At 33.9% G+C, this 24,357-nt stretch overlaps 1 protein-coding gene across 2 annotated transcripts in view; it reads left to right on the forward strand.

The window, feature by feature from the left end:
* The window catches only part of Rab3ip (RAB3A interacting protein), a 61,352-nt gene that overhangs the window by 33,860 nt on the left and 3,135 nt on the right, over window positions 1–24,357 (forward strand). Inside the window, exons 2-9 of one of the 2 annotated variants that reach the window (XM_046430703.2) lie at window positions 417–600; window positions 3,163–3,258; window positions 14,954–15,031; window positions 15,663–15,866; window positions 18,896–19,024; window positions 20,346–20,458; window positions 24,087–24,186; window positions 24,272–24,341. In XM_046430703.2, the coding sequence (XP_046286659.1) occupies window positions 502–600; window positions 3,163–3,258; window positions 14,954–15,031; window positions 15,663–15,866; window positions 18,896–19,024; window positions 20,346–20,458; window positions 24,087–24,186; window positions 24,272–24,341 (889 nt within the window). In that variant the 5' untranslated portion in view covers window positions 417–501. The remainder of the gene's footprint in view (window positions 1–416; window positions 601–3,162; window positions 3,259–14,953; window positions 15,032–15,662; window positions 15,867–18,895; window positions 19,025–20,345; window positions 20,459–24,086; window positions 24,187–24,271; window positions 24,342–24,357) is intronic. The other variant, XM_046430702.2, reaches the window with a different exon arrangement.

Genomic DNA, 24,357 nt, shown 5'->3' on the forward strand with positions numbered 1-24,357 from the left:
CATCACCCACCAGAGTGGTACATTTGTTATAATTGATAAAACTCTGTTGACTCATTATCCCTCAAAGTTCTTTGTTTACGTTTGGGTTCACTCCTGGTGTTTTATATTCTGTGAGTTTTGACAAATGTAAGATGTGTATGTATCCACCATTATAGTATCATAGAGAATAGTTTTATTGCTTTAAGAATCCTCTGTGCTCTGCCTGTTCATCCCTCCCCCCCCCCCAAAAAAAAAAAAAAAACACCCTGGTAACCACAGATATTTTTTAAAAATTTTCATAGTTTTACTTTTTTCTACTATGTAAGACAGTTGGAAGTATGTATGTAGTTTTTGAGTTTTTCAGATTTTTCACTTAGTAATATGCATTATAGGTTCCACCATGTCTTTTCATGGATTAATAGCTCATTTCCTTTTAGCACTGAATGATGTTCCATTATCTGGATGTAATTTAATCATTCACCTACTGAAAGACATCCTGGCTACTTCCAAGTTTTGGCGATTATGAATAACGCAGCTATGAATGTCAGTGTACAGGTTTTTGTGTGGACATGTTTCCAACTTGTGGGTACTTACCAAGAAGTACGAGTGCTGGATCGTATGGTAAGAGTTGTTTGGTTTTGTAAGAAACTGCCAAACTATCTTCCAAAGTGGCTGTGTTGTTTACATTCCTACCAGTGATGAATGAGAGTTCCTGTTGCTCCACACACTCACAATTTGATGTCATTAGTGTTCAGAGTTTGGCCATTCTAATAGGTATGTGGTAGCATCACTTTGTTGCTTTAATTTGCATTTCCCTAATGAGAAACGATGTTGAGCATCTTATGTGCTTAGTTGTCATTTATGTATCCTCTTTGTGAAATGTCTATTCTGGTGTTTTTGTCCATTTTAAAAATTGGATTGTTCTTGTCTGAATGTTGTTTTAAGCGTTCTTTGCATATTTTGGGAGCAGATATGTCATTTACAGATATTTTCTCCCAATCTGTGGGTTGACATCTCATTCTCTTGATATCTCCATCTTTTAGTCATAGTACTATGGTTCAGTGTGATTCCTTCTCATCTCCAGTCCTTAATTAAAGCTTCTGTAGATTTTTTTTTCCTTATTCATATTCTCTGCTCCATCATTCAGGCAGGCTGATGAGAGATTTTCTAAGGTCTTACAGATTTATGATACTTTCTGGCCTTATACGTGGAAAACACTTTGGCTGAATATAAAATACTCAGTTTACGTTTTTTTTCTTCAATATCTAAAAAATGTTACTTTGTTTTCTAGAGATGTTGCTGTAAAACTTTGATGTGATTTTTTTCCTCCTTGTATTTGGCTTGGCTTTGCATTTAGCTTTTTAAAAATTTCAACTGATAAACATAAATTGTTAAGTATTAATGGGAAACCATGTAATGTTTCAACACACATATAGGTGGTAGTGTGTTTAAGTCAGGTTAAACATATCTCCACAAAAAGTTATCATTTATTTTGCTGCAAAAACATTCAAAATCCTTTCTTAAAGCTTTTTGAAATGTAGAATTTATTTTTATATTTATAGTCGCATGTTTTTGTGCACCAGAACATCTTATCTTCTAACTGTAAGTTTATGTATTTGTGTTTTTTTCACATATTAGTGTGAATTGGATTTTCCTTGGCCCTTAGGAGGAAGTTCCTGTGAAGGAGTAGGATAAGCCTGGATAGCTTTCCCCTCTGTTGATATTGGCATATTTGTGTACACTTCCGTCTCTCAGAGGTATACCTTGTTCAAGCAGGTTTTCTCCTCTAGCTCAGTGTTTCTAAATGTTACAGGTGTAACATTTCATTACAAGATAGTTTTCTCTTTCCCTCACACTCTGTGATCTGTTTCTTTTTGTAACCTTGCCACCCCCTTTCTCCTCTTGTGTCGGTTCCTTCTCTCTGCTTATCGCCATTGTTTTTGTCTGGCAGTTTGGTTTCAAATTCCAAGCATTTTTCCCTTAGTATGAGACTCTGTCCTTGGCCAGGAGCTCTTTGCAGACTTCCAAGATCCTTAAGAGTTTAGAGCTTCTCAGCACCATTTGCTGCCTACAGAGTGGAATATACATGTTTGTTTTGTTTTGTTTGTCTTAATTCATCTACAGATGGGGCCTGTGAAAACCTTTCTGGTTTTCTCCATTTGTCCTCAGATTTGTTCTCTCAACAGCACTTTTTGAGTTATTTAGTGATTTTGGGGTTCTGAGATCCTTTCATTTCCTGTGATTCCCTTCTGATCCTGCATTGTGGGCAATATGAATCATTCTCTCATATTCTGAAATTAGTGGGGATTCTCTTTTACCTAGTTTTGATGATGATATAGTCATTAGGTTCTTCTGATTTTCTAATTGATATATTTGGTTTTTAGGAGTTATCTTTAGGAGATTTAAAAACTGTGCTCCTACTACAATTACAACACAACTATCTTGTATTTTGTTTCTGTAATTGTGACTTTTGTGTGTGTGTGTGTGACTGCTGTTTAAGGAGCTTGCTTTTTTTTTTTTCAGTGTTTGAAAGATTAATTTAGAGCTAGTTAGACATTTGAAATTGCATATTTTTAGCATCTTAATAATTTTTAGACATCTGTTTGTGACCTGTAGAGAAGTCACATGTAAATATAGGTTGTAACTTTTGTCATTAACATTGTTTTTGATTTTAAATGCTAATATGCATTGTTTACCTCTGGTTACTGTGTTAAATGGATAATCTAATAGAAATTTTAGATTTATTATAGTATGGCACATAGGTATCTATATGTAAACAACTTTTAAAATAAATGTGAAAAAACCACTGAACTTTAATTGAAATTAATAAGCATAATTAAAAACATTCCTTGCTGGATAGAAATAAATATGTTCAAGAGAAAAACGAAGGGGAAAAAAAGAGTGAAATCATTTTATTACTTATAATATATATTCATATTTAATCTTTGGGTATTTTATGAAAGAAATGTGAAATTTTAGTATATGTTAGTTGGATTATTTGTGATTTTAGACTATGTAAAATTTTAGCCTTTCATGTAATAAGTACTAGATAAACATTTTCAATGTGAACATGTAGGAGAAGCTAGTGTTAATAATTTGTAGTTTTATTAGCAAACATTTATAGCCTTTTGAATCAAACTATATACTGTGGAGTCCCCAAATAAAATTATTAATTTTTCACAGGAACTGAAGTTGAAAGATGAAGAATGTGAAAGGCTTTCAAAAGTGCGAGATCAACTTGGACAGGAATTGGAAGAACTCACAGCTAGTCTGTTTGAGGTTGGTCTGTTTACATCTTGGCCAACAGCAGCATCTTGATTTTTATGTATTGATAGAATTGTTTTTTGAAGAAATCTTTCAAAGGATATGCTTAACTTCATGTATATTCATAAGTCCTCTAAGCAAAAAAAAAAAAAATTCTTTAATAAATGTACAATCTGTAACTTAAAGAAAAACAAAATAAATAAAACACTATAAGCTACCCGTATCAGGTAATTTAAAATTATATGTGTTTAAAGAAAGGAGATAAACTTAAATTTTAAATATTTATAGGCTACTTTAGAGTAACTTTTTCTGATTCCGCAACAAAAATGACCTCTGATATGGGGTAATGTGAGGAATATTAGAGAGTATATTTGCTATGTCTAGCCTGCCACCAGGACCAAAATTTCTACCCAGCTGAAGCATTGATTCTCAGTAAGAGTATCAATGGCCCCTAGAAGCAGAAGTAATAGTGTGTGTGAAAGGGAGAGAAAGACAAAGATACTCAATATTATAAAGAATTTGCGCATGGAATTATGAAAGGTGGCAAATCCCAGGAGTTGCAAGGTGAACTGATACTCTAGAAACTCAGGTAAGCAGATGGTGTAGTTCCAGTCGAGTTTGAAGGCTTGCAAATCTGGAAGAGCCAATATTCTAGTTAGAGCCTGAAGGAAGAACGAGTTTTCATGCTCAGGAACTTTTTGTTTTATTTTGGACTTCAGCTGATTGGACGAAGCCCACCCATATTATAGAGAGCATTTGCTTTACTCAATCTGATAATTTAAATGTTAATTTCATCTAAAACAACCCAAAACCTAGAATACTGTTTGACCAAATATTTGGACATACTGTGACCCAGTCAAGATGACAATAAAATTAACCATTATAAGGAATTGCCACCAAAATGCTAATAATAGTCCTTGGTCATTTTGACAACTTTTAGTATCTCTAGGGAAAAGGATAGTACTTACATGGTAAAGAACCATTGCCATGAAGTGTCTCCTTTGGTAAGACCGCCAGCCTTTAGAAGTTTCTTAACAAAAATGTTGATGTGTTACCAGAATGAATAATGCCATCATCATCATTTAGCAATGTTTTTTACCCCTAAACATTTATTATTTATTTATTTATTTATTTACTGTGGTGGTGGGGATTGAACCCAGGGCCCTGTGCATGTGAGGCAAGCACTCTACCAGTTGAGCTATATCCCCAGCTCCAAAGATTTCTTCTTAAATTATTTATTATAATAAAAAAAATTGGAAAAACTCCATTCCATTCCATTCCAAATATGTACAGAACTCTAAAATTGCTTTTTGTTATTTTTATTCATGTGACATTTATTTCAGTTTTAGAGGTATGCATATTTTCCTACATATAATATTAATATATTTTATATTTTTCAAATAACACTTTCATTCACTAGTTGAAATGATAATCTATGATGTGCATGTTTCATAATTTGTTATTTTCTTGAATGGACATTTTAAAATGAATATATTTATTTCTTCAGTTACCTAGTCATCAGAAATGAGAGGAAACTAAATTTAAGAATGGTGGTCAATGGAAAGTTAAAAATCTAGAACAGGAGTATTTGATGTTATATTTTATAGTGAGACCAGGAAAGAAAGTATGTTGATAAAAGATGATTTTAGTAATGAAATTTGTATTCAAATTATTTATGAATTATGAAAAAAGTGCTGACAGTTTTTCTGTGGCCTTAATTGTGCCTTGCTAATCTTAGTTTATCATTATCTTATGAAAATATTTTTTTCTTGCATTTTTATGTGTGTATAATTTTTAAAATATTAAAATTATTCAGAATAAACTCCATTTGTACACTTTTAATAAACCTGACATGTAATTTCAAATTAGGAGTTCATTATTATGTTTGATGAATAATTTTGAATATTAATTATAGTTTATATGTAGCAAAATTGAGTCTTAAAATAACAAATATGTACAAAACTCTAAAATCGCATATATTTGTACTGTCTTCAATTTTGAGATAAGATAACAAAATTGTCAGTTGAAAGAATACTTTGCACTCAATATGGAAAAAATATAGGTAGTCATAAGATTTTTTTGTTTTGTTTTATAAGCCAGTTTTTTTTTTGTTGTTGTTGTTATGCTTTGTTTTCTTTCAACGGTAAAGAAAAATAAGATATAGAAAGTCTGTTGAGCAAGGCTAGTATTCAGATTTATTACCCTGACTCTTGCTTTAAATACTATTAAAATAATAACTGGCACTTCTGTTTGTCTCAGGCCATAACATTGTAGTCATTATGAGGCCTCTCTTTCCTTCATCCCACATTCAGGTTATTAGTAAAGTCTTGTGGTGCTACCTCTAGACTATAAAGCAAAGCATATTCCAAGCCACTGTTATTTACCTAGATCAATATATGTTGAACTTTTTGATTCTGTACCCAGTCAGTGATAGAGAAATTTGAGCATGTATCTCATATTTATTGCGGGCTCCCTATGTGCTGGGCTCTGTTATAAAAGCACGTAGACTTTTTATAAGTTGTATACATATGCTAACATTTATAATAATATATTACATACATTTAAGACAAAAACAATAATAAAACTACTTAAATTTTTATAATAGTACCAAAATATTTTATTCTCACCAAAGCATTATATGTATTTGTATTTTTATATGTAGTGAGGAATGTGATTGAATGTTACTTTGTTTTTGAAAATTGATTTTAAAAATTTATGACCCAGATGAAAGTCTAGTCTGAGTTTCATTTTTAAAATTAAATGTAATGTTGCTGGTAACTCACAGATTTATCAATCCATCTGTCATCAGTGTAGTGGCCCCTGTAAATCATGTATATGTTTTTTTTTTTCAGTTCTATTACCAGTTATGGGAATTTTTTTTTAAATCCTCCAGCGAATTTCTGTCTTCCCCAGTACTAACAAAGTATTATTATTATTTTTATTAGCACATTATAGTTTTATATAGTAGCTGGGTTCATCTCAACAAATTCTTACATGCATGGTATCTGACCCACTCCATTTCAGTCCCTGTTTGTTGCTGCCTCCCCACATGTTCCCCATTCCCATTCTATTCCACTGTCCTCCCCTTGCTCATTCCTCATCCATCCTTGATGGGTGCCTTTCACACACACTTAGTAAAGGTAAAAATCCTTGTAGTGTGTTTATTTATACACATAATATGATTTCTTTTCTTTTTTCTTTTTTTTCTACTGGAGATTAAATGAACCCAGAGGTACTTTACCATTGAGCCACACCCGCAGCCTCCCACGCTTTTTTTGAGACAGGATCTCATTAAGTTGCTTTAGAGCATCTCTAAGTTCTTAAGGCCTCAGCCTCCTGAGTCGCTGGCATTACAGGTGTGTGCCACTGCTCCTGGCTGTAACAGATTTTTTTGCAAACTAATCAGATGTTGTGTTTAAACATTATTAAAAACAAACAAATGAACAAAACAATAACAACAACAACAATAAAAACCCTGCCACCTCCTTTATTTGAATCACTACTGACCAGGTAGAATAAAAAATCTGTTTTCACAGTTTTTAAATACATACACAAATTGTTTAGATCAGAAGTCTACAGATAAGAGCCTCAGGATAAAAGCACCCTATGTTTCCTTTTGTCTAGCCTGTGCTAATAATGGGTTTTATATTTGTAAATGGTTGGAGGAAAATGTAACATTTTGTGACATGAAAATTTTAATATCAGTATGTAAATTAGGAGACAAGTATAGTAAGAATAGAAATTTGTTAGTGGAAACACAATATAGGAAGGAATAAAATCTGAGATTAATTATGTAAAGTGTTTATATATAGGGTGTACAAATTAGAGTGTTTGTGATTGAAATTAAGTTGTTATCAGTTTAAGATAGTGTTATACCTGGAAAATGTTCAGTGTAAACCCTGTGGTAACCAAAAACAAAACAAAACAAAAAACTAAACAAAATTTAGATACACAAAAGACAAAAAGAAAAGAATCAAAATATATGGCCACAAAATATCATCAGACCACACTAAATAACAACAAAAAAGAGAGGAGCAAGGAAACTACAACACAGACAATAAACAAACAAACAAATAAATAAATAAAAATAAATTTAATAAAATGGCAAGAGTAAACCCTTACCTTACAATAATTGCTTTAAGTGTAAATGAACTAAACTTTCCAATCAGAAGGCTAAGAGTGGCTGAATGGGTAAAAAACAAAATGCCAATTATATACTGTCTGTAAGAGACTCACCTTAGATTTAAGGACACATATAGTCTAAAAGTGAAAGGCTGGAGAAATAAAACTGGCAAAAGAACAGAAGTGCCAGCATTCCATTGAAAACCAGGTAAGCAAAGACATGAGAAAACAGCTATGGGTCAATATTCCTGATACACATAGGTACAAAAATTTTCAATAAAATGATTGAAAACTGAATTTAGCAGCATATGACAAGAATAAATATACCATGACCAAATGGGATTTATCCCTGTGATGAAAAGATGGTTGAACATGGGTAAATCAATCATTATAATACAGTCGTGTTAACAGATGGAGATCATGTGATCATCTCAATAGATGTAGAAAGACCTCTTTACAAAATTTAATATCCATTGATCATGAAAACTCTCAACAAAATAGGTATTGAAGCAGTGTAATTCCACACATTAAGAACTATATATGAAAAACTTATAGCTCACATCACTGTCAATAGGAAAAAAGTTGAAAGCTTTTCCTCTAAAATCTGGTACAAGGCAAAGGTTGCCTGCTCTTTGCCACTTTTACTTAAGACAGTACTGAAGTCCTAGCCAGAGTAATTAGACAAGAGAAAGAAAAAAATCATATATTTGAAGGTGATATTAACATATATAGAAAGTCCTAAGGATTCATTAACAAAAGTTAGAACTAACAAATGAATTTAGTAAAAATGCAGGATACAAAAATCAGTGGTGTTTCTATACACAGTGAACTATCTGAAAAGGAAATTAAGAAAATCCTGTTTGCAAAAATACTAAAAAGAATTAAATACTTAGGAATAAACTTAACCAAAGAGATTAAAGATTTGTATGCTGAATATTATAATATGTGGATGAGGGGAGTTAAAGAAGACAGATACATAAAAAGATATCCTATGTTCATGGCTTGAAAAAATTAATATTGTTAAAATGTCCATAAAACCAAAAGTGATTACAGATTCAGTGCAATCCCTCTCAAAATCCCAATGATTTTTTTTTCAGAAATAGAAAAAAAAAATCCTAAAATTCTTTCAGATCTGCCAAAGAGCAAAAGCAGTTTTCTTTTTTTTTGTGTGTGTGTGTATGTGTATACACACATACACACACACACACACATTTAAAAAATATAAATATATATAAATTGTTGATGGGCCTTTATTTTATTATTCATTTATTTATATGTGGTGCTGAGAATTGAACCCAGTGCCTCACACATGCTAGGCAAGTGCTCTACCACTGAGCCACAACCCTATCCCACAAAAGCAGTTTTCAACAAGAAAGAAAAGCTGGATATGTCACACTTCCTTATTTCAAAATATATGACAGAGCTACAGTAGTCAAACCAGTGTGGCACTGATAAAAAGACAATTGGAACTAAGTAGCCCCCAAATAAGCCTATGCATTTATGTGAAGGGTGCTTATAAATACACGGTTGAGAAAGGATAGTGTCTTCAATAAATGGTGCTGGGGAAACTGGATATACACATGCAGACAAATGAAATTGGATCTTTATCTCATGGCATAAACAACAACAATAACACAAAATAAACTCAAATTGGATAAGGAAAACTTGAAACCACAACACTACTATATCAAGAGCACAGGCAACAAAAGCAAATTAGACAAGTAGAATTGCATCAAACTTCTGCACAGCAAACTGAACAAAATGAAAAGGCAGCCTACTAAGTGGGAGAAAATATTTGCAAACTATGTATCTGATAAGGGGTTAATATACAAGGCACTCAATAACCAAAAGGAAAAGACCTCCTTCCTCCCCCCCAAAAAACCCCACAATTGAAAAATAGGTTAAAGACCTGCCTAGATGCTTTTCCTTAAAATCAATACATATGGCCAACAAATATATTAAAAGGTGCTCAGCATCTTTTTTTTTTAAGAGAGAATTTTTTAATATTTATTTTTCAGTTTTTGGTGGACACAACATCTTTATTTTATTTTTATGTGGTGCTGAGGATCGAACCCAGCGCCACGCGCATGCCAGGCAAGTGCGCTACCGCTTGAGCCACATCCCCAGCCCTGCTCAGCATCTTTTATCATCAGGTAAATACAAATCAAAACCCAATGAGATATCCAAAATATAAAAGATGTTGTCAAGTATATACAGAAAAAGAACCCTTGTACACTGTTGGTCGGTGTTTTAGTTTTGTGTTCTGTGACCAAAAGGCCAGACAAGAACAACTCAGAGAAGGGAAAGTTTATTTTGACTCATGGATTCAGAGGTTTAGTCCATGGTCAGCCAACTCCATAGCTCTGGACCTAAGGTGAAGTAGAACATCACGGCAGAAGGATGTGACAGAAAGAAGCAACTCAGGACATCACAACCATGAAGCAGAGAGAGTTCTGCTCACCAGGGACAAAATAGTAAACCCCAATATGAGGCAAGACATCATGGTGGAAGAGTGTGGCAAAGGAAAGCTACTTAGTTTGTTACAGCCAGGAAAGAGCTGGAGAGCTAGTACGAAATGAATCAGGGATAATATAATTCCACCGGCATACCCCTACTGGTCTACTTCCTCCAGCCACACCGTATCTGCCTTCAATAACCACCCATTAATCCATTCAGATTATCAATCTATCAAATGGATTAATCCACCAATCTGGTTACAACTCTTATACTCTTAAAACAATTTTGCCTCTGAACATTAATACATTTTCTTACACATGAACTTTTGGCAAGACACCTCATATTTATACCATTAAATTCTGCCCCTGGCCTCCGAAAGCTCATGCCTATCTCACAATGCAAAATACATTTAATTCATTTCCAAAACACTCTATCGTCTCATATGTTGCCATTTTATTTTGTTGACTGCTGTGCAGCATTACTCAGAAGACCAAGTCCAAAATCTCATCTGAGACTCAAGGCAAACTCTTTATCTGTGAGCCTCTATAAAGATCAAAAGCAGGTTACATATGATGGCACGAAGTACTTCCATTCCAAAAGGGAGAAGTAGGGACATGGAAAGAAGATGAGACCAAAGCAAGAACTAAGTCCACCTGGGCTAACAAGTCCTGTAGCTTAGGTCCAGCATCAAGGGGACATGGCATCATGATGTTTTCTCCAAAGGGCTTGTGTGGTTCTGCCCCCATAATATTGCTGGTTATAGCCCACGTGGCATTTCTCTTGGTTTGTTTCTGCTTGATTTCTGCAGCTTTGGCTTTCTTCTTACATCTTCATGCATTGCCTTCTCAGGGATTCCAACTCTGCTTTACTTTGCCTGGCTTCCCAGGTCTTCCTTTGACATTTTGGTGGAAGCCTCCATGACCCCGTGACTCCATCATTCTGCATTCATGCAGAACCAGCACCACATGGATGACACCAAGTTTTGCTGCCATGTTGAACAGTAGCCAAGCCTTCTGGCACCGTGGCTATAGTGGCCTGTGAGTGGCTGAGCATGGTGAAACAACTTTTTAGGCCACCCCTTGTGCAAGCAGGGTGCTCTCATTGTCTGGTCTCAAAGGAGTTTTTATTTTTACACCCTTGAGCCTGTGATAGATGTGGCCTTGCCAATTCCCAGTATGCCTTCAAGCTGTCTTTTCTATTGTCTGGCTGTGTGAAGTATTTAGCATTTCTTCAGTAGTTGTAAATTCTTCAACAACCACACTTCCTTGATCCCAGTTTTACTCACAATTTTCTGGCCAAATTGCAAGTTTTTCAGATCTTTCTGCTTTGCTTTCTGCTGCTGATTATCACTGTAAACTTGGCTAAAGGGCATCAGCAGTGTCCATACCAGTGCCTGAGTGGTCCATTCAGCCTTTGCATTTAACCTCATGCTAAGTCTCAGGATATGGGCAAAATGTAGACAGCTATTTTTGCCAAAAGTTACATGAATGACCTCTAGTCAATGACCTCTAGTTCTCTAAACTTGAGGACTCAATTTTAATAGAGTCCTCCTTCCCCTCTGAAACTTGAGCCAAATCTTTACTGTCAGCATTCCTATTGACATTCTGGTCTTCTGAGATCCCATCAGTCTCACCCATCAAGCTCTGCTTACAACATTCTAAGGCTTCTGCATCCTGCATCTCCAAACTTTTCCAAAATCCCCCTGCAAACCAGTTCCAAATACTTATGGACCACATGGTCAGGTTAGTCACAGAAATGGCCCCACTCCTAGAACCAAATTCTTGTTTTAGTCAGTTTTGGGTCATTGTGACCAAAACCCCAAAAGGATGAGGAAAAGTTTATTTTGGGTCATGGGTTCAAAGGTTAATTCCATGGCTGGCTAACTCCATAGCTCTGGGCCCAGTGTAAAGCAGAACATAATGGCAGGAGGGCCTGGCAGAGGAAAGCTACTCAGTTCATGACAGCCAGGAAGCAGAGAAAGAAAATAAGTACAAGGAGCAGAGCATAATATAATCTCCAAGGGCATGCTGCCAGTGACTTTCTTCCTTTAGCTGTACCCTGTCTGCCTAAAGTTACCACCCATTAATCCATTTAAACTATTAACTCATCAAATGGATTAATCCATGGATGAGGTTACAGCTCTCATAATGTAATCATTTTACCTCTGAACACTACTGCACTGTTTTACACATTTCATATCCAAATCATAACAGTGGGTATGTAAATTGGGATAGCCATTATATAAAACAGTATGGGGGTTCCTCCTCAGAAAAATTAAAAATTACCAGCAATCTCACTTCTAAGTGTATATCCAAAGGAAATAAAATTAGTATCTTGATGCCTGTACTTCCATGTTCATTGCAGCAATGTCTCAATAGTAAAGATATGAAAATAAAATCTGATGTTTCTGTATATCTTGGAGTATTATTCGACCTTAAAAAGGAAATTCTGCCATTTTAGATAACATTGATGAATCTAGAGGACACAGGTTAATTGAGAAATGCCAGATACAGGAAAATGTTGCCCAGTCTCCACTTAGATAAAATTTAAAATAGTTGAACTCATAAGCAGAGTAGATTGGTAGTTGTTTGAGGTTGAGGATTGGAGAAATGAGAGATGTTGGTCAAATGGTACAAAATTTCAGTTATGTAGGATGAATAAATTCTGAAGATCTAATGTGCAGCCTGGTGGCAGACTATATTGTATCTTTGAAATTTGGTAAGGTAGCTGCCATTGCAACCATATCCCTTAAAAGGCAACTTTTGCAAGTGGTAGCATGTTTAAAATGAAATTATATGAAATGTAACTTTCATTGCTCATAAATTTTTATTGAGATAGGCACATTCATTTGTTTATATATTACCCATGGCTGCTTTCACACTGCAAAAGATAAATTGAACATTTGCAACAGAAACTGTATATGGCCCTCAAATCCAAAAATACTATTTGGCCCTTTACAGAGAATGTTTGCTGATTCCTGGTATAGATGATTTTTTAATATCACTTTGAGCTTCAGAAGGACAAAGTGATGAAAAGTTCCAAACCTTTGAAAAATCTGCCTTTTGATGACTTTTGTCGATTTGCAAAATTTTGTGCATTATCTCTTTAGATACTGCTTCTGCCTCAGCCTAGTTCTTCTTTCCTTTTGGGACCCCAATTATGTGCAGAGGTATTTTTCATTATCACTTGTCTCTAGTGGAAAGGTCACCTCAAATTCCACCTCGTTTTTTTGTGTTTACTTTTTCTGGTCTTGACCTCTAATTGTTCAGTTTTCTTAGCTCTCAATGTTTTCAGACACATTAAAAACAAAAATAACCAACGAAACCTTGTTAGCTTTGCTAATTGTTCTCTATATGGTCCAAATTGTATAGTCCACTATTATTGAAAGTAGAGTCTATTTCCAAATATTTAAATATATTTTCCCCCATAATATGAGTTACTTTTATAGCTAATGTCACTTATCTTGAAAGGTCAGATTAGATTTGTTCATTATTTTGAAAATATCTGCCAGATAGTCTTCAGTTCACAGCTACTTATCCTGGAAAATTTTGGCAAATCTGAAACAATTATTTTTAAAAAGAAAATGTTCAACTCATTTAGTTATTAAGGACCTTGCCAAGAAATCAGCATAATGGTGCATGGAATATTTTTGTGGTTAATTTCATTTCATATAAATCATTGATAGTGAAGATTCTTATATTTAAACTAATGTGATTTATGAGTTCATAGGCACACACAAACCACAACTCTTTACAGTACTGTAAGAGCAAGTGGATGAATGGGATCACCATTGTAGGGAACTTCCACTCTTTGACCCAGCATTTGGCAGACCTAGTGAGGTGCAGTTTCAAACTACTTTATTTACTAAATGTCTTTAAACCTCCCTACCTTCTGTCTTTCCCTTAGAGAAAGTATAAGTAGAAACTCTGAAATATAAATTCTTATATTACAGGGAACTATATAATCCCATATTTTTCTAATCTTCCTGAATCCTGAGAATCATTCCATACAACAGCATAATTTTTAAAATATTTTTTGTTGTTGTTGATAGACCTTTATTTTATTTATTTATATGCGGTGCTGAGAATTGAACCCAGTGCCTCACACATGCCAGGCAAGTGTGCTACAGCTGAGCCACAGCCCCAGCCCCATGGCAGCATAATTTTTAATTGAGACCATGTCATACCTCTTCTTAAAATAAAAAAAGCCTTCCTTTTACACTTAAAAATAAAATCTGGAATTCTTGCCCTGATGTTTGATTATTAGAATGTAAGCTCTCTAAGAGCAGGGACCTTGTCTCTCTTCCCAATGTATTATCAGCACTAGAATGGTACCTCACAAAGAGATGTCATGAATAAATGCTCAATAAGTAAATATTGTATGTGTGGAAAGGAATTAAATACCTAGAGTTTCATATTTTCTGATTTTCCCTTTTTAGGTTGCTCTGTACAAAATTTTCACTTAGTACTATTTTGTGAATGTTTTTATTGGAAGTTCTGAGGCTTCTCAATTGTCATCCCTATAAACTACAATATTATTGATGCATTAATATTTTTGTCCCTTATCTTTGCTATGATTAATATGAATATATATATACATGTATGTATACACACTTATACATACACACATGTATACATATCATGATCAAATTATAAACACCTAACTGCAAGGAAGTTGGCTTTGACCTGTGAGCCATTATCTTTTTTTTCATCAAAGTCACAATCCTTATAAAAGCATTATCAGAATGATTGAACTCAACTTGGCTGCCTCAGTGGTAATAGGTACTAAATGGAGTGTACCTGTTTTTAGTTCCTAATAATTTGTCTCATGTCAACTGCTGTTTTGGTAGTTGATATTGAATTCTTAGTTTCAGGGTAAATTTTGGCAGTATGCATTTGCTTCAATTATAGATGCTTGGCAGTTGGCTTTTTTAGATTTTTTTTAATAGATGGACACAGTATCTTTATTTTGTTTATTTATTGTTATATGGTGCTGAGGATCGAACCCAGTGCATCACATGTGTGAGACAAGTGCTCTGCTACTGAGCTACAACCCCAGCGCTTGTCAATTGATTTTTGAAAACAAATGTTAAATCCTTTGTTTCCAAAATTTGAGATATTAACTTTTTCAGGAAGCTCACAAGATGGTGAGAGAAGCAAATGTCAAGCAGGCAACAGCAGAAAAACAGCTGAAAGAAGCACAAGGGAAAGTAAGTTTTTATGGCTTTTAATAGAATGAAATTTAAAGAAATTACTAATAATCATTTTAAGGATACATTAATACTGATTAGATTTTTGTTCTGGTTGTAAAAGTAGTACTTATTCTAGCTTTGAAAGCTATAGAAAAATGTAAAGAAGAAAATAGTTGCTACCTAGATATAATTAATAGTGAACATTGGTGTCCATTTATATTAGAACCAAATGATTTAAAGCCTTGTAAATCACATCTTAAAGTGAACATTTATTTTCTTAGCTTACTGAAAAGCCACATAAATGTTAGATGTTACTATTTTAGTAAGATCTATTTTTTACTATTAAAATTATTAAAATCTACTATTTTAGGAGTGAACTACAACTGATCATGAGTTATTAAATTTTGAAGATTTCAAAAGTTTATATACATTAAATATTTTGTTTTTGATCATTTTGATGACTAGTAATTGTATTCAGACCTTGTAGAAACATCAAAAAACTTGGATATACTTTCATTTTATTACTCCACAGGAAAGACAAATTAGGCTTATTTTCCATCTTTGAAAGTGTCTTGAGCAAATTGCTAGCATTTGGCTACATATGTCATAAAACATATTTAGTGTGTATTACTGTTGGTTTCTCTTCAAGATTGATGTACTTCAAGCAGAAGTAGCTGCGTTGAAGACACTCGTGTTGTCCAGTTCTCCAACGTCACCCACACAAGAGCCTCTGCCAGGTGGAAAGACACCTTTTAAAAAGGGGCATACAAGAAATAAAAGTACAAGCAGTGCTATGAGTGGCAGTCATCAGGACCTCAGTGTGATACAGCCAATTGTAAAAGACTGCAAAGAGGTAACTGGTCAAGGACTGTCCCCTCTGACTCTATTGATACTTGTTAATTCTCATCACTGAGGTCAGTTATGATTTTTGCCAGCAAAACTTTTAGTACAAAATATGAAATATTAAGATGGGGGAGGCTTTATCTAGAGCTGGCTGCTTTCAGGGATTCTTCACTTCCATTTTCTACTTGACTGCCCTTGGAGTACCTGCTGGAAACTTGGTAAGTTTCTTAATCTCAATTTTTCATTTAGGGAACAAACTGTCTTGTGTTATATAAAGGAGAGTGGGTGGCTTTAGTAACCTAGTTCTTAGGTTACTAAAATGTATTGCTAGAATGCTCTTGTAAATTACAAATATAAGAAATATGTGAAAATAAAACAAGGTGTTTTTGGTTTTTTTTTCAATGTTGGGGATTGGACCCAGGGTCTAGTGCATGCTAAGCAAATGCTCTACCACTGACCTTCATACCTAGCTTTAAGGTGATTTTCTTAAAAATTAGTGTATTGCTTTTATTTAATTCTGAGAAAAGTAGAATTTTTTATTATTAAGAGATTCTTAGAGTTAATTCAGATACTTAAGCAACAAAAAATAGAAATAATGGCAGCTTTATCATTTTAGAAGACATGTTATAAAGATAACTGAGTTAGTGTGCTAATGTTTTGAATACTTAAGAGTAAAAATTATGTTATTATAAAATATTTTTAATTTTATCATTGCAAACGATGGCAAAGCATTTCCCAGGGGATTCATCAATAATTCATGGAGCACCACTTCCTTGTGTTTTCTTTTCTTTCTTTCTTTTTTTTTTTTTAGTTGTAGTTGGACACAATACCTTTTTTAAAATTTATTTTTATGTAATGCTGAGGATCGAACCCAGTGCCCCACACACTCTAGACAAGTACTCTACTACTGAGCTACAACCCCAGTCCCATCCCTGTTTTTTTTCCTCAAGAGCTATATTTTACATTGTTGAATTCAAATCCATCATAATCTCGAAGAAGCTATTTATAATTTTTCAGTTAAATTTTTTCATGGAAGCCAGGAATTTATTAAATTATCTTAATTGAATTGCATTTTGTTTTGTTATTAATGAAAATGCTAATTAGAAATACTTGGTCAAATCTGGATGTTACAAAATATAAAATATACATTGCTTTCTTTGAAATATTTAACAAACATTTTTAGTCATAACTTTAATTTTGATTTCTTTGAACTTAAATAGCATTTTTAATGGCTTGTTCCCACTTGCATTTTTGCTATAGTTTCTCACTCATGTGTAATTTTGTTCTTTTCCCCTGTGTTTATACTGACAAAATTTAGATGTTTTCTCATGGAATATTTTAAAGGTTTGTTTTTTGGTTTTTGAAATTCCTTAAAATAAGAATAGGCAGCATATAACTTCAAAATAATAGCTTTTTGCTTTTTTAGGTATTATCTTATATTCTGATGTGTTATGAAAAATGTCAAAAAGTTTTAATAAGACAAAAAATTGGCCTAATGTAACTCTTAGAATCAGATGTGACTATCTCAAACAAAATATGCCCGTGATTCTGTAGAAAACCTGATGGGACATGCAGTCATGTTATTAGCAACCTATCTTCTGAAAGCCTTTAAAACTCATTTATGCATGCAGACACACACTCAAGGCAGTCTTTAAGATCATACTGCTCAGATTTTTTGAGTGTAGACTTTACTATTTTCTTACTGTATAGCCTTGGGCAAGTTACTTTATTTAAGTCATAACTTCCTTATCTATAAAATGGTGATTGTAATAGCTGTCTCACACAGTTCTGTGGATTAAATTTATAAAATGCTTACCATAGTTGTTGCAAGAGTCAGCTTTTAAGAAATGGTTTAAATTACTGCCTTTACATTAGACTCTTTCCTTAGAATACCATATCTGCCTTGGGGTTTATGTTCATTTTTTTAATAAACTTACAAAGAAAATGAATATGAAAACATTAAGTATTTATCTGCTAATATTCTTTATCCTTTTGCCTTTAATTTGATTCAAGGAATTTATGAATTGGGATGAAAAAATTCACATTGAGATTGTCATTATACATCTTAAAAGAAAGTCTGTAGTAAAGCTTGGATACCCTCAGCCTTTTGTTACTTTCACATAAAGAAACTGCACCTCTGATTAAGCTACTTAGAAGCCAGCCACAACTGTAGTCCCATGTGTCATACATAGGGTATTAAGTGCATCTGGAGAAGAGTGGCTTAGGATTGTAAAAGAACAAGGGAGACACTTCTCTTTGGGTGGCTGGTGTAGGTGTAGCTTTGTCTTCCAGCAGATGGTGTTGAATAGGTAAGTAGAGGGAATATTAGGATCTGCAGGGAAGAATACTTGGGGAAATTTTGTTATAGGGAGAAGGGAAAGAAGAGGAATAGCTAAAGAAGTGGTTAGGAAAATGAGTACCAGAAGTGGATTATTCTCAGTAATTCAAATGGTAATTACTAGATGTTGATGTACCAGAAATATCTAAACATATTTTAAGATAGTCAATTTAGCAGCCTAATGTGTGCTTCTTTTTGTCTTTTTGCTAATACAATGAACATTTTGGCAATTCTTCTAGAAATATTTTCAGGTAATAGCAGAGCAATTAGTGTCATTTTTTACCCCATATTAAGTTTCACAGTTTAGTCTCAGTTTGAGCAGTTTACTTCGTTAACTTGGCTCCACTTTATCATTGTTTTCAGAAAAGACTTACCCGTTTTTATATTAAAACAGTGTGCACCTTTGTCTTAAGAACAGCTCCAATGTTAATTTTGGGGGACCAGAGTTGAGGAAAAAGGTAGAATCATTGGATACCATAGTGGATACATTAAAAAGGGTCAGTCAGTCATTTCAGAGTCATTTTTTTTTTCTTAAAGAAAAATTGCTAACATGTTTTAAAACGAATCAGGGATGTTTCAGTTCATTATTTTAAATGAGCGTTTACTTTTCAGTAATGTTTAAATTAGATTTTTGTTTTATAAAATGGTTTTGTGTTTGTTCTTTTTATAAAGTTGTTTTGTGCTTTCTTTTGGTTTGTTAGGCTGATTTATCTCTGTATAACGAATTCAGATCTTGGAAGGATGAGCCCACAATGGACAGAACATGTCCTTTCTTAGACAAAATCTATCAGGAAGATATCTTTCCATGTTTAACATTCTCAAAAAGTGAGGTAATTTTTTTTTCTTTTTTGTAGGAATGCATTAAAGTTGTTTCTGTTCTTTTTACTAAGTCATGTTACATATTTTCATATTTCTTACATTAGTAAGTTATTATAAAATGTTATGTTTTGCCATTTTTTCCATTCCATATTAGAGTCATAGTTGTTGGCATTCAGTTACTGAACATCTTTTCTTCTTTGAGCAGAGGATCATTCACACTGAAGTGTGTGTTGCACTGAAGTGAAGTGTAAATACATTTAGGGAGGAGGGCTTATTTCTTGATCGGCAGTTCCAGGTTTAGTGTAAGGGAAGTTCTCTATACAGTCTTGTTAAAAGTTTTGTATGTGATAAAAATCCATGTTTAGTTTCTGCATCTTTTTAAACAGGAAAAATAACGCCTTCTTTGCCTTTGCCACAGGGTTAAGAGAAAGAAGTGAAGTAGATTATATATAAAAACTTTTTAAAAATACAAGTCATATACAAATGTAAAGTCATAATTTTACTTTGTTCTTCCATATAAAAGGTTTGTCTTCAGATATTCTGTAAATTAATGTTTAAGAAATTTAATCCTAAGAGTTTTGTATTAAGTCTTTTAAGGATTTAGTTATAACATTACTTTTAAGGAGAACTTAATATGAACATTGTAACACTTTTGATATGAATGTGTGTTTATTATAGCTCTGTAGCTGGTTTCAAATAGGCCATTCAGTATTAGTTATCTTGCTAAGCTGAAGAAGCTTGCTTTTTTGTGTGTGTGTGTGTGATGGTGGGGATTGAACCAGGCTTTATTTAGGTTGTCAAAATGCTCTGCCACTGAGCTCCATCCTCAGCCCTCAGAAATTTACCTTTGTTACCTACTAATCAGTTGTTACCTTCTCCATCTGGAGACTTAATATTTGATAATGCAATTATTTTTTGCAGTCTTTTATAAATATAAATACATATTGAGAAAATATATTGTCTAAAATTAGTATATGTTGCTGTGTTATAAATGACATGTATGTAAATTAGCAGAAGAAAGCATTAGGATATTCATTCTGAAATGGCATTTACAGTGGGGGTTAATTGTAGGTAAGAAGTGAACAGAGACTGGAATTAATACCTTAGATAATGAAAAAAGTTACTTCACTACAACTAAATTGCCTTTCATACCAGTATCTGAATTATAAAAGAAGTTAAATCGAGAATATGTATTTTTTTTTCCTTTTTGTTAGGTAAGGCCAAGTTAGTGAAACTTGGGGAAAGATTAATTCATAAAATTAGTTAACCATAGAATATAATTTGGTGCTTTTCTGCCAGCATGGCATCTAATACTTTTATTTTTTTTTTAAGTTGGCTTCAGCTGTTCTGGAGGCTGTGGAAAACAATACTCTAAGCATTGAACCAGTGGGATTACAACCTATTCGATTTGTGAAAGCTTCTGCTGTGGAATGTGGAGGACCAAAGTAGGTTTTCACATTTGTAGCTTGTAAAAATAATGAATTTTTGTGTGTGTGCATTTGTTAATTTTTTTAGTTTTAATTGTGGTTACATCTCCTTGGGTTTCTATTCAGAGCCCCAAAACAGATTCCCAGACAGTGTGGGAGATAACATTTCAAATTTAGCATCAAGAGAGTCTTTTAAATTACAAAAATATACATATATGATAGGGATCCAGGTAGACTAATGATTAGAAACATGGTTTTTGTTTTTTTAACCCCATGTTGTGACCCATTTAGTGGATTGTAGGCAGATTTTTATTTGTTATACTTGTGTATAGCTGTGTACACTGGGTGTCTGTGTGAAATATTTCTGAGGGTTACCATAAAAATAATTTGAGGAGATACTGAATTAGACCAAGTCTTATCAATAAAAACAGGGTGCCAAAGAAATTGGTTCAATCCTCACCTTGCATATTGCTAATATAAAGTGTTCTCACTTTTGTAAATAATCAGTTCTGTCTTTCATGTGTGAAAAGTATTTGGGATTTACATGTGTGTGTGTGTAAGTATGTTTTTTTGTGGTGTTGGGGATTGAACCCTGGGTCTTCTTGCACCTGGTGGACATGCACTCTACTTCTATCCCCAGCCTGCTGTTTGGGGTCAGAGGTAAGACTGCCATATTTCATAGCAAGGCAAGCTGTTTTCGTCCAATCCCATGAGTAGGAAAGATTAAAACCAGTTTTTAGATAGTGCTGGTTTTAGATAAAGGTAAATGTTTGGCCTAAAACCAACACTGAATTGTACCCTGTTTTATGTTTTAAAAATGACTTGGAAAACTTTTGAGGAAGGTACTTAGTTAGTATATAAAAAGCAGATCAATATGGGAGACTGGAAAGCCCAACAGAGCTTGTAGAAAGCAATAATTGACTTTCCTCAGGATTATTGTGAAGTCAGAAGATGAAAAGACTGGTTGAAATTAACTAATAAGTCTGTTAAAATCTGTTGTAAAAGTTCTGTTCTTCCATTTCTCACGATGTGCATACATTCTCAGCAAGCTTAGAGAATGATTGTATTCATGTGACTGTTTGTGGAGTCTGTCTGTGAGCCACACATCTACCCAGAGTCTGTCCTGTGTCACACTCCCCTTGTGACACACCTCTAGCACAGTGGCCCCTGAATCATAGGAAAGGATTTAAATTCTACAAACACCCAAGTATTTTTAACTTAGTCCTTCAACCCCTCAATTGAAGAATCAAATTTTGTGATAGCATTTTTTTATACTTTGAAGCTCTATGTCATACTTTATTTTAAATATAGCATATAATAGTTTTTATTGTATAATTTAAATTTTGTGTCTATGATATATCACACATATAATACATTTGCAAATACCATCGAATGATGACAAATAGGGGTATTAGTGAAAATGAATTTACAGTGTTTTAGTAAAACAGTTACATACTTAGAGAACAGTTTGCCAGTTTAAGGATACTGTGCTTGTTGGCATGAGCTCAGAAGCCAAGGAGTTTGTAGGATATATCATGTGGAAAAACTGAAGGAAGAGGTCTTTTTATTATTTTTTAAAATATTTTTTTAGTTGTAGATGGACACAATACCTTTATTTATTTTTATGTGGTGCTGAGGATCGAACCCAGTGTCTCACACTTGTAGGCAAGCCATTTTCCATTGTACTACAGCCCAGCCCTTTTTATTTATTTATTTGTTGGTATGAGGGATTGAACCCAGGGACACTTAACCACTGAGCCACATTCCCAGCCTGTTTTTATTTTTTTGAGACAGGTTCTCAGTAAGTTGCTAGGGCCTTGCCAAGTAAGTTGCTGAAGCTTGTGATCCTCCAAGTAAGTTGCTGAACCTTCTGATCCTCCTGCCTCAGCCTCCTGAGCCTCTGGGATTACAGGTGTGTGCCACCACACCTGACATATTGTCTTTTTAAAATGAAATGTAAAGTGTGGCCTTTACCAAGATTCTTGTGGTCTGGTTATGAAGATAGTGACTAAATAAATGTCATAGTGCTATAGGAATTTTGAGGAAGGCAAGATTATTCCAAATGTGATCAGGGACTCTTGAAGGGAGGAAGATTTGATCTGTTTTTATATCTATTCCCAGAAGAATAGTGTATATAAAAATAATTTTTATCAGCTTGATGCTACTTTTTCTTCTTGGGTAAATTATAATTACAAGAACTTCTAACACTGGAATCTTAAATTTATTGACCTTTTATTCTCCCCAAGTTAGTAATTAATACTTTGAAATAGTTATAAGTCATTAAAACAATTTGCTAATAAAGGAACAATGGAGACAAAATCCTTAAAAAGATCAAAAGTGTTTTGTGATTTTCATGGCCACCTCCAAAATTATCCTGTTCCAAATAACAACAAATTCCTCAGGGTGTTTCCTTACTATGGAGGTACATTTGTATTATGTTTCTTATAGAGCTGATATTTAATGTTTATATAATACATTTTTCTTTATTATTATATAACTTACAATGTAATATAAAATGCCATTTACCACTTTATTTTACTTAGAAAAGTGTTAAATTTTTTAAAAAATACCTTTATTTTTATTTATTTATTTATTTATTTAATGTGGTGCTGAGGATCGAACACAGGGCCTTAGGCATGCGAGGCGAGTGCTCTACCACTGAGCTACAACCCTAGCCCCATGCAGTGTTAATTTTATATTGATAAGAGTAATAGTTGTATTTAGCCAAATTCTTAGCTTCCTAGGGTGGCAAGTCTAGCCTGATAAGCAAGTGAGCTTCATCTCATGGAGCAGTAGTGACAAGTGGCTCATTACTGATGCATCAGTCACTGAATGTCAGCTGTGTGCCAGGCACGTGCTTTGTGCCAGGCACTTAAAGATGAATGAGACACTGTCTCTGTCCTCAAGAGGCTTACAGTCTCATCCCTGACAGGGAAGTCCTTGTGCCAAATAGGAAAGATGGTACAAAATGCAGTGTGCTGTTTATATGTGTGTTAAGATTCAGTATGTTTGTAATGTGGCTTAGTCCTTTCTACTTCTGCATTAAGTGCATATAAGCCAACCAATTAAACAAGGAAAAAAAAAAAAAGTACCTCATCCAGAAGTTGTTACCCTGCAAGCTATTGAGAACAGGGTTTGGGGGGTTTTTGTTTATTTGTTTTAAGACAGGGTTTTGCTACATTGTTGAGACTGGCTTCTTTGAATTTGTGATCCTCCTGCTTCAGCCTCCCAAGCTGCCCGGTTTACAGGTGTGCAACACCCTGCCCAGCAAGAACAGGTTTTGAGACTTGAACAGTCATCATTAAGTTCTCAGCTGAGAAGTTGAAGTCCTTGTACTAAGCTGAGCACTGTCCTAGGGCTGATTACTTATTTTAAATTTGTTCTAGGATAGGACATATCACACAGAAATATTTGGTTTCTGGTTCTAGAAGCATTTAGTGTTATGGTATTAAGCATATATTAGAATATAAACTCCTTAAGGACACAGATTTTGTTCTTTTCATCACTATAGCCCAGCATTCAGAAAAGGGTTTGTTACATAGTAAGTTCTCAAGTATTTGTTGTTTACTGAGTGAATATATAACTTATATTAAGGGCAGGAGCAAAATGCTTTTAATTTTAAAAAGTGATATTTATTATTTTACAGAAAATGTGCTCTCACTGGCCAGAGTAAGTCTTGTAAACACAGAATTAAGCTAGGGGACTCAAGCAACTATTATTACATTTCTCCTTTTTGCAGATATAGGGTAAGTGACTTAACCACAGTTTATTAATAAAATTCACTTTGATGCACGGCAATTGACTCATGACATTTTTTCCCTTTCTGCCTAGATCACTTCTGTATGTAATTTTTTTACATACATTCGATATATTCAGCAGGGACTCGTGAAACAGCAGGATGGTGAGTGTTCTTAATT

Source organism: Marmota monax, unplaced genomic scaffold, assembly GCF_021218885.2.
Source record: "Marmota monax isolate L192 unplaced genomic scaffold, Marmota_monax_Labrador192_F-V1.1 WCK01_AAM20220418_F8-fsc00056, whole genome shotgun sequence".
In the NCBI taxonomy this organism is placed as follows: Eukaryota; Metazoa; Chordata; class Mammalia; order Rodentia; family Sciuridae; genus Marmota; species Marmota monax.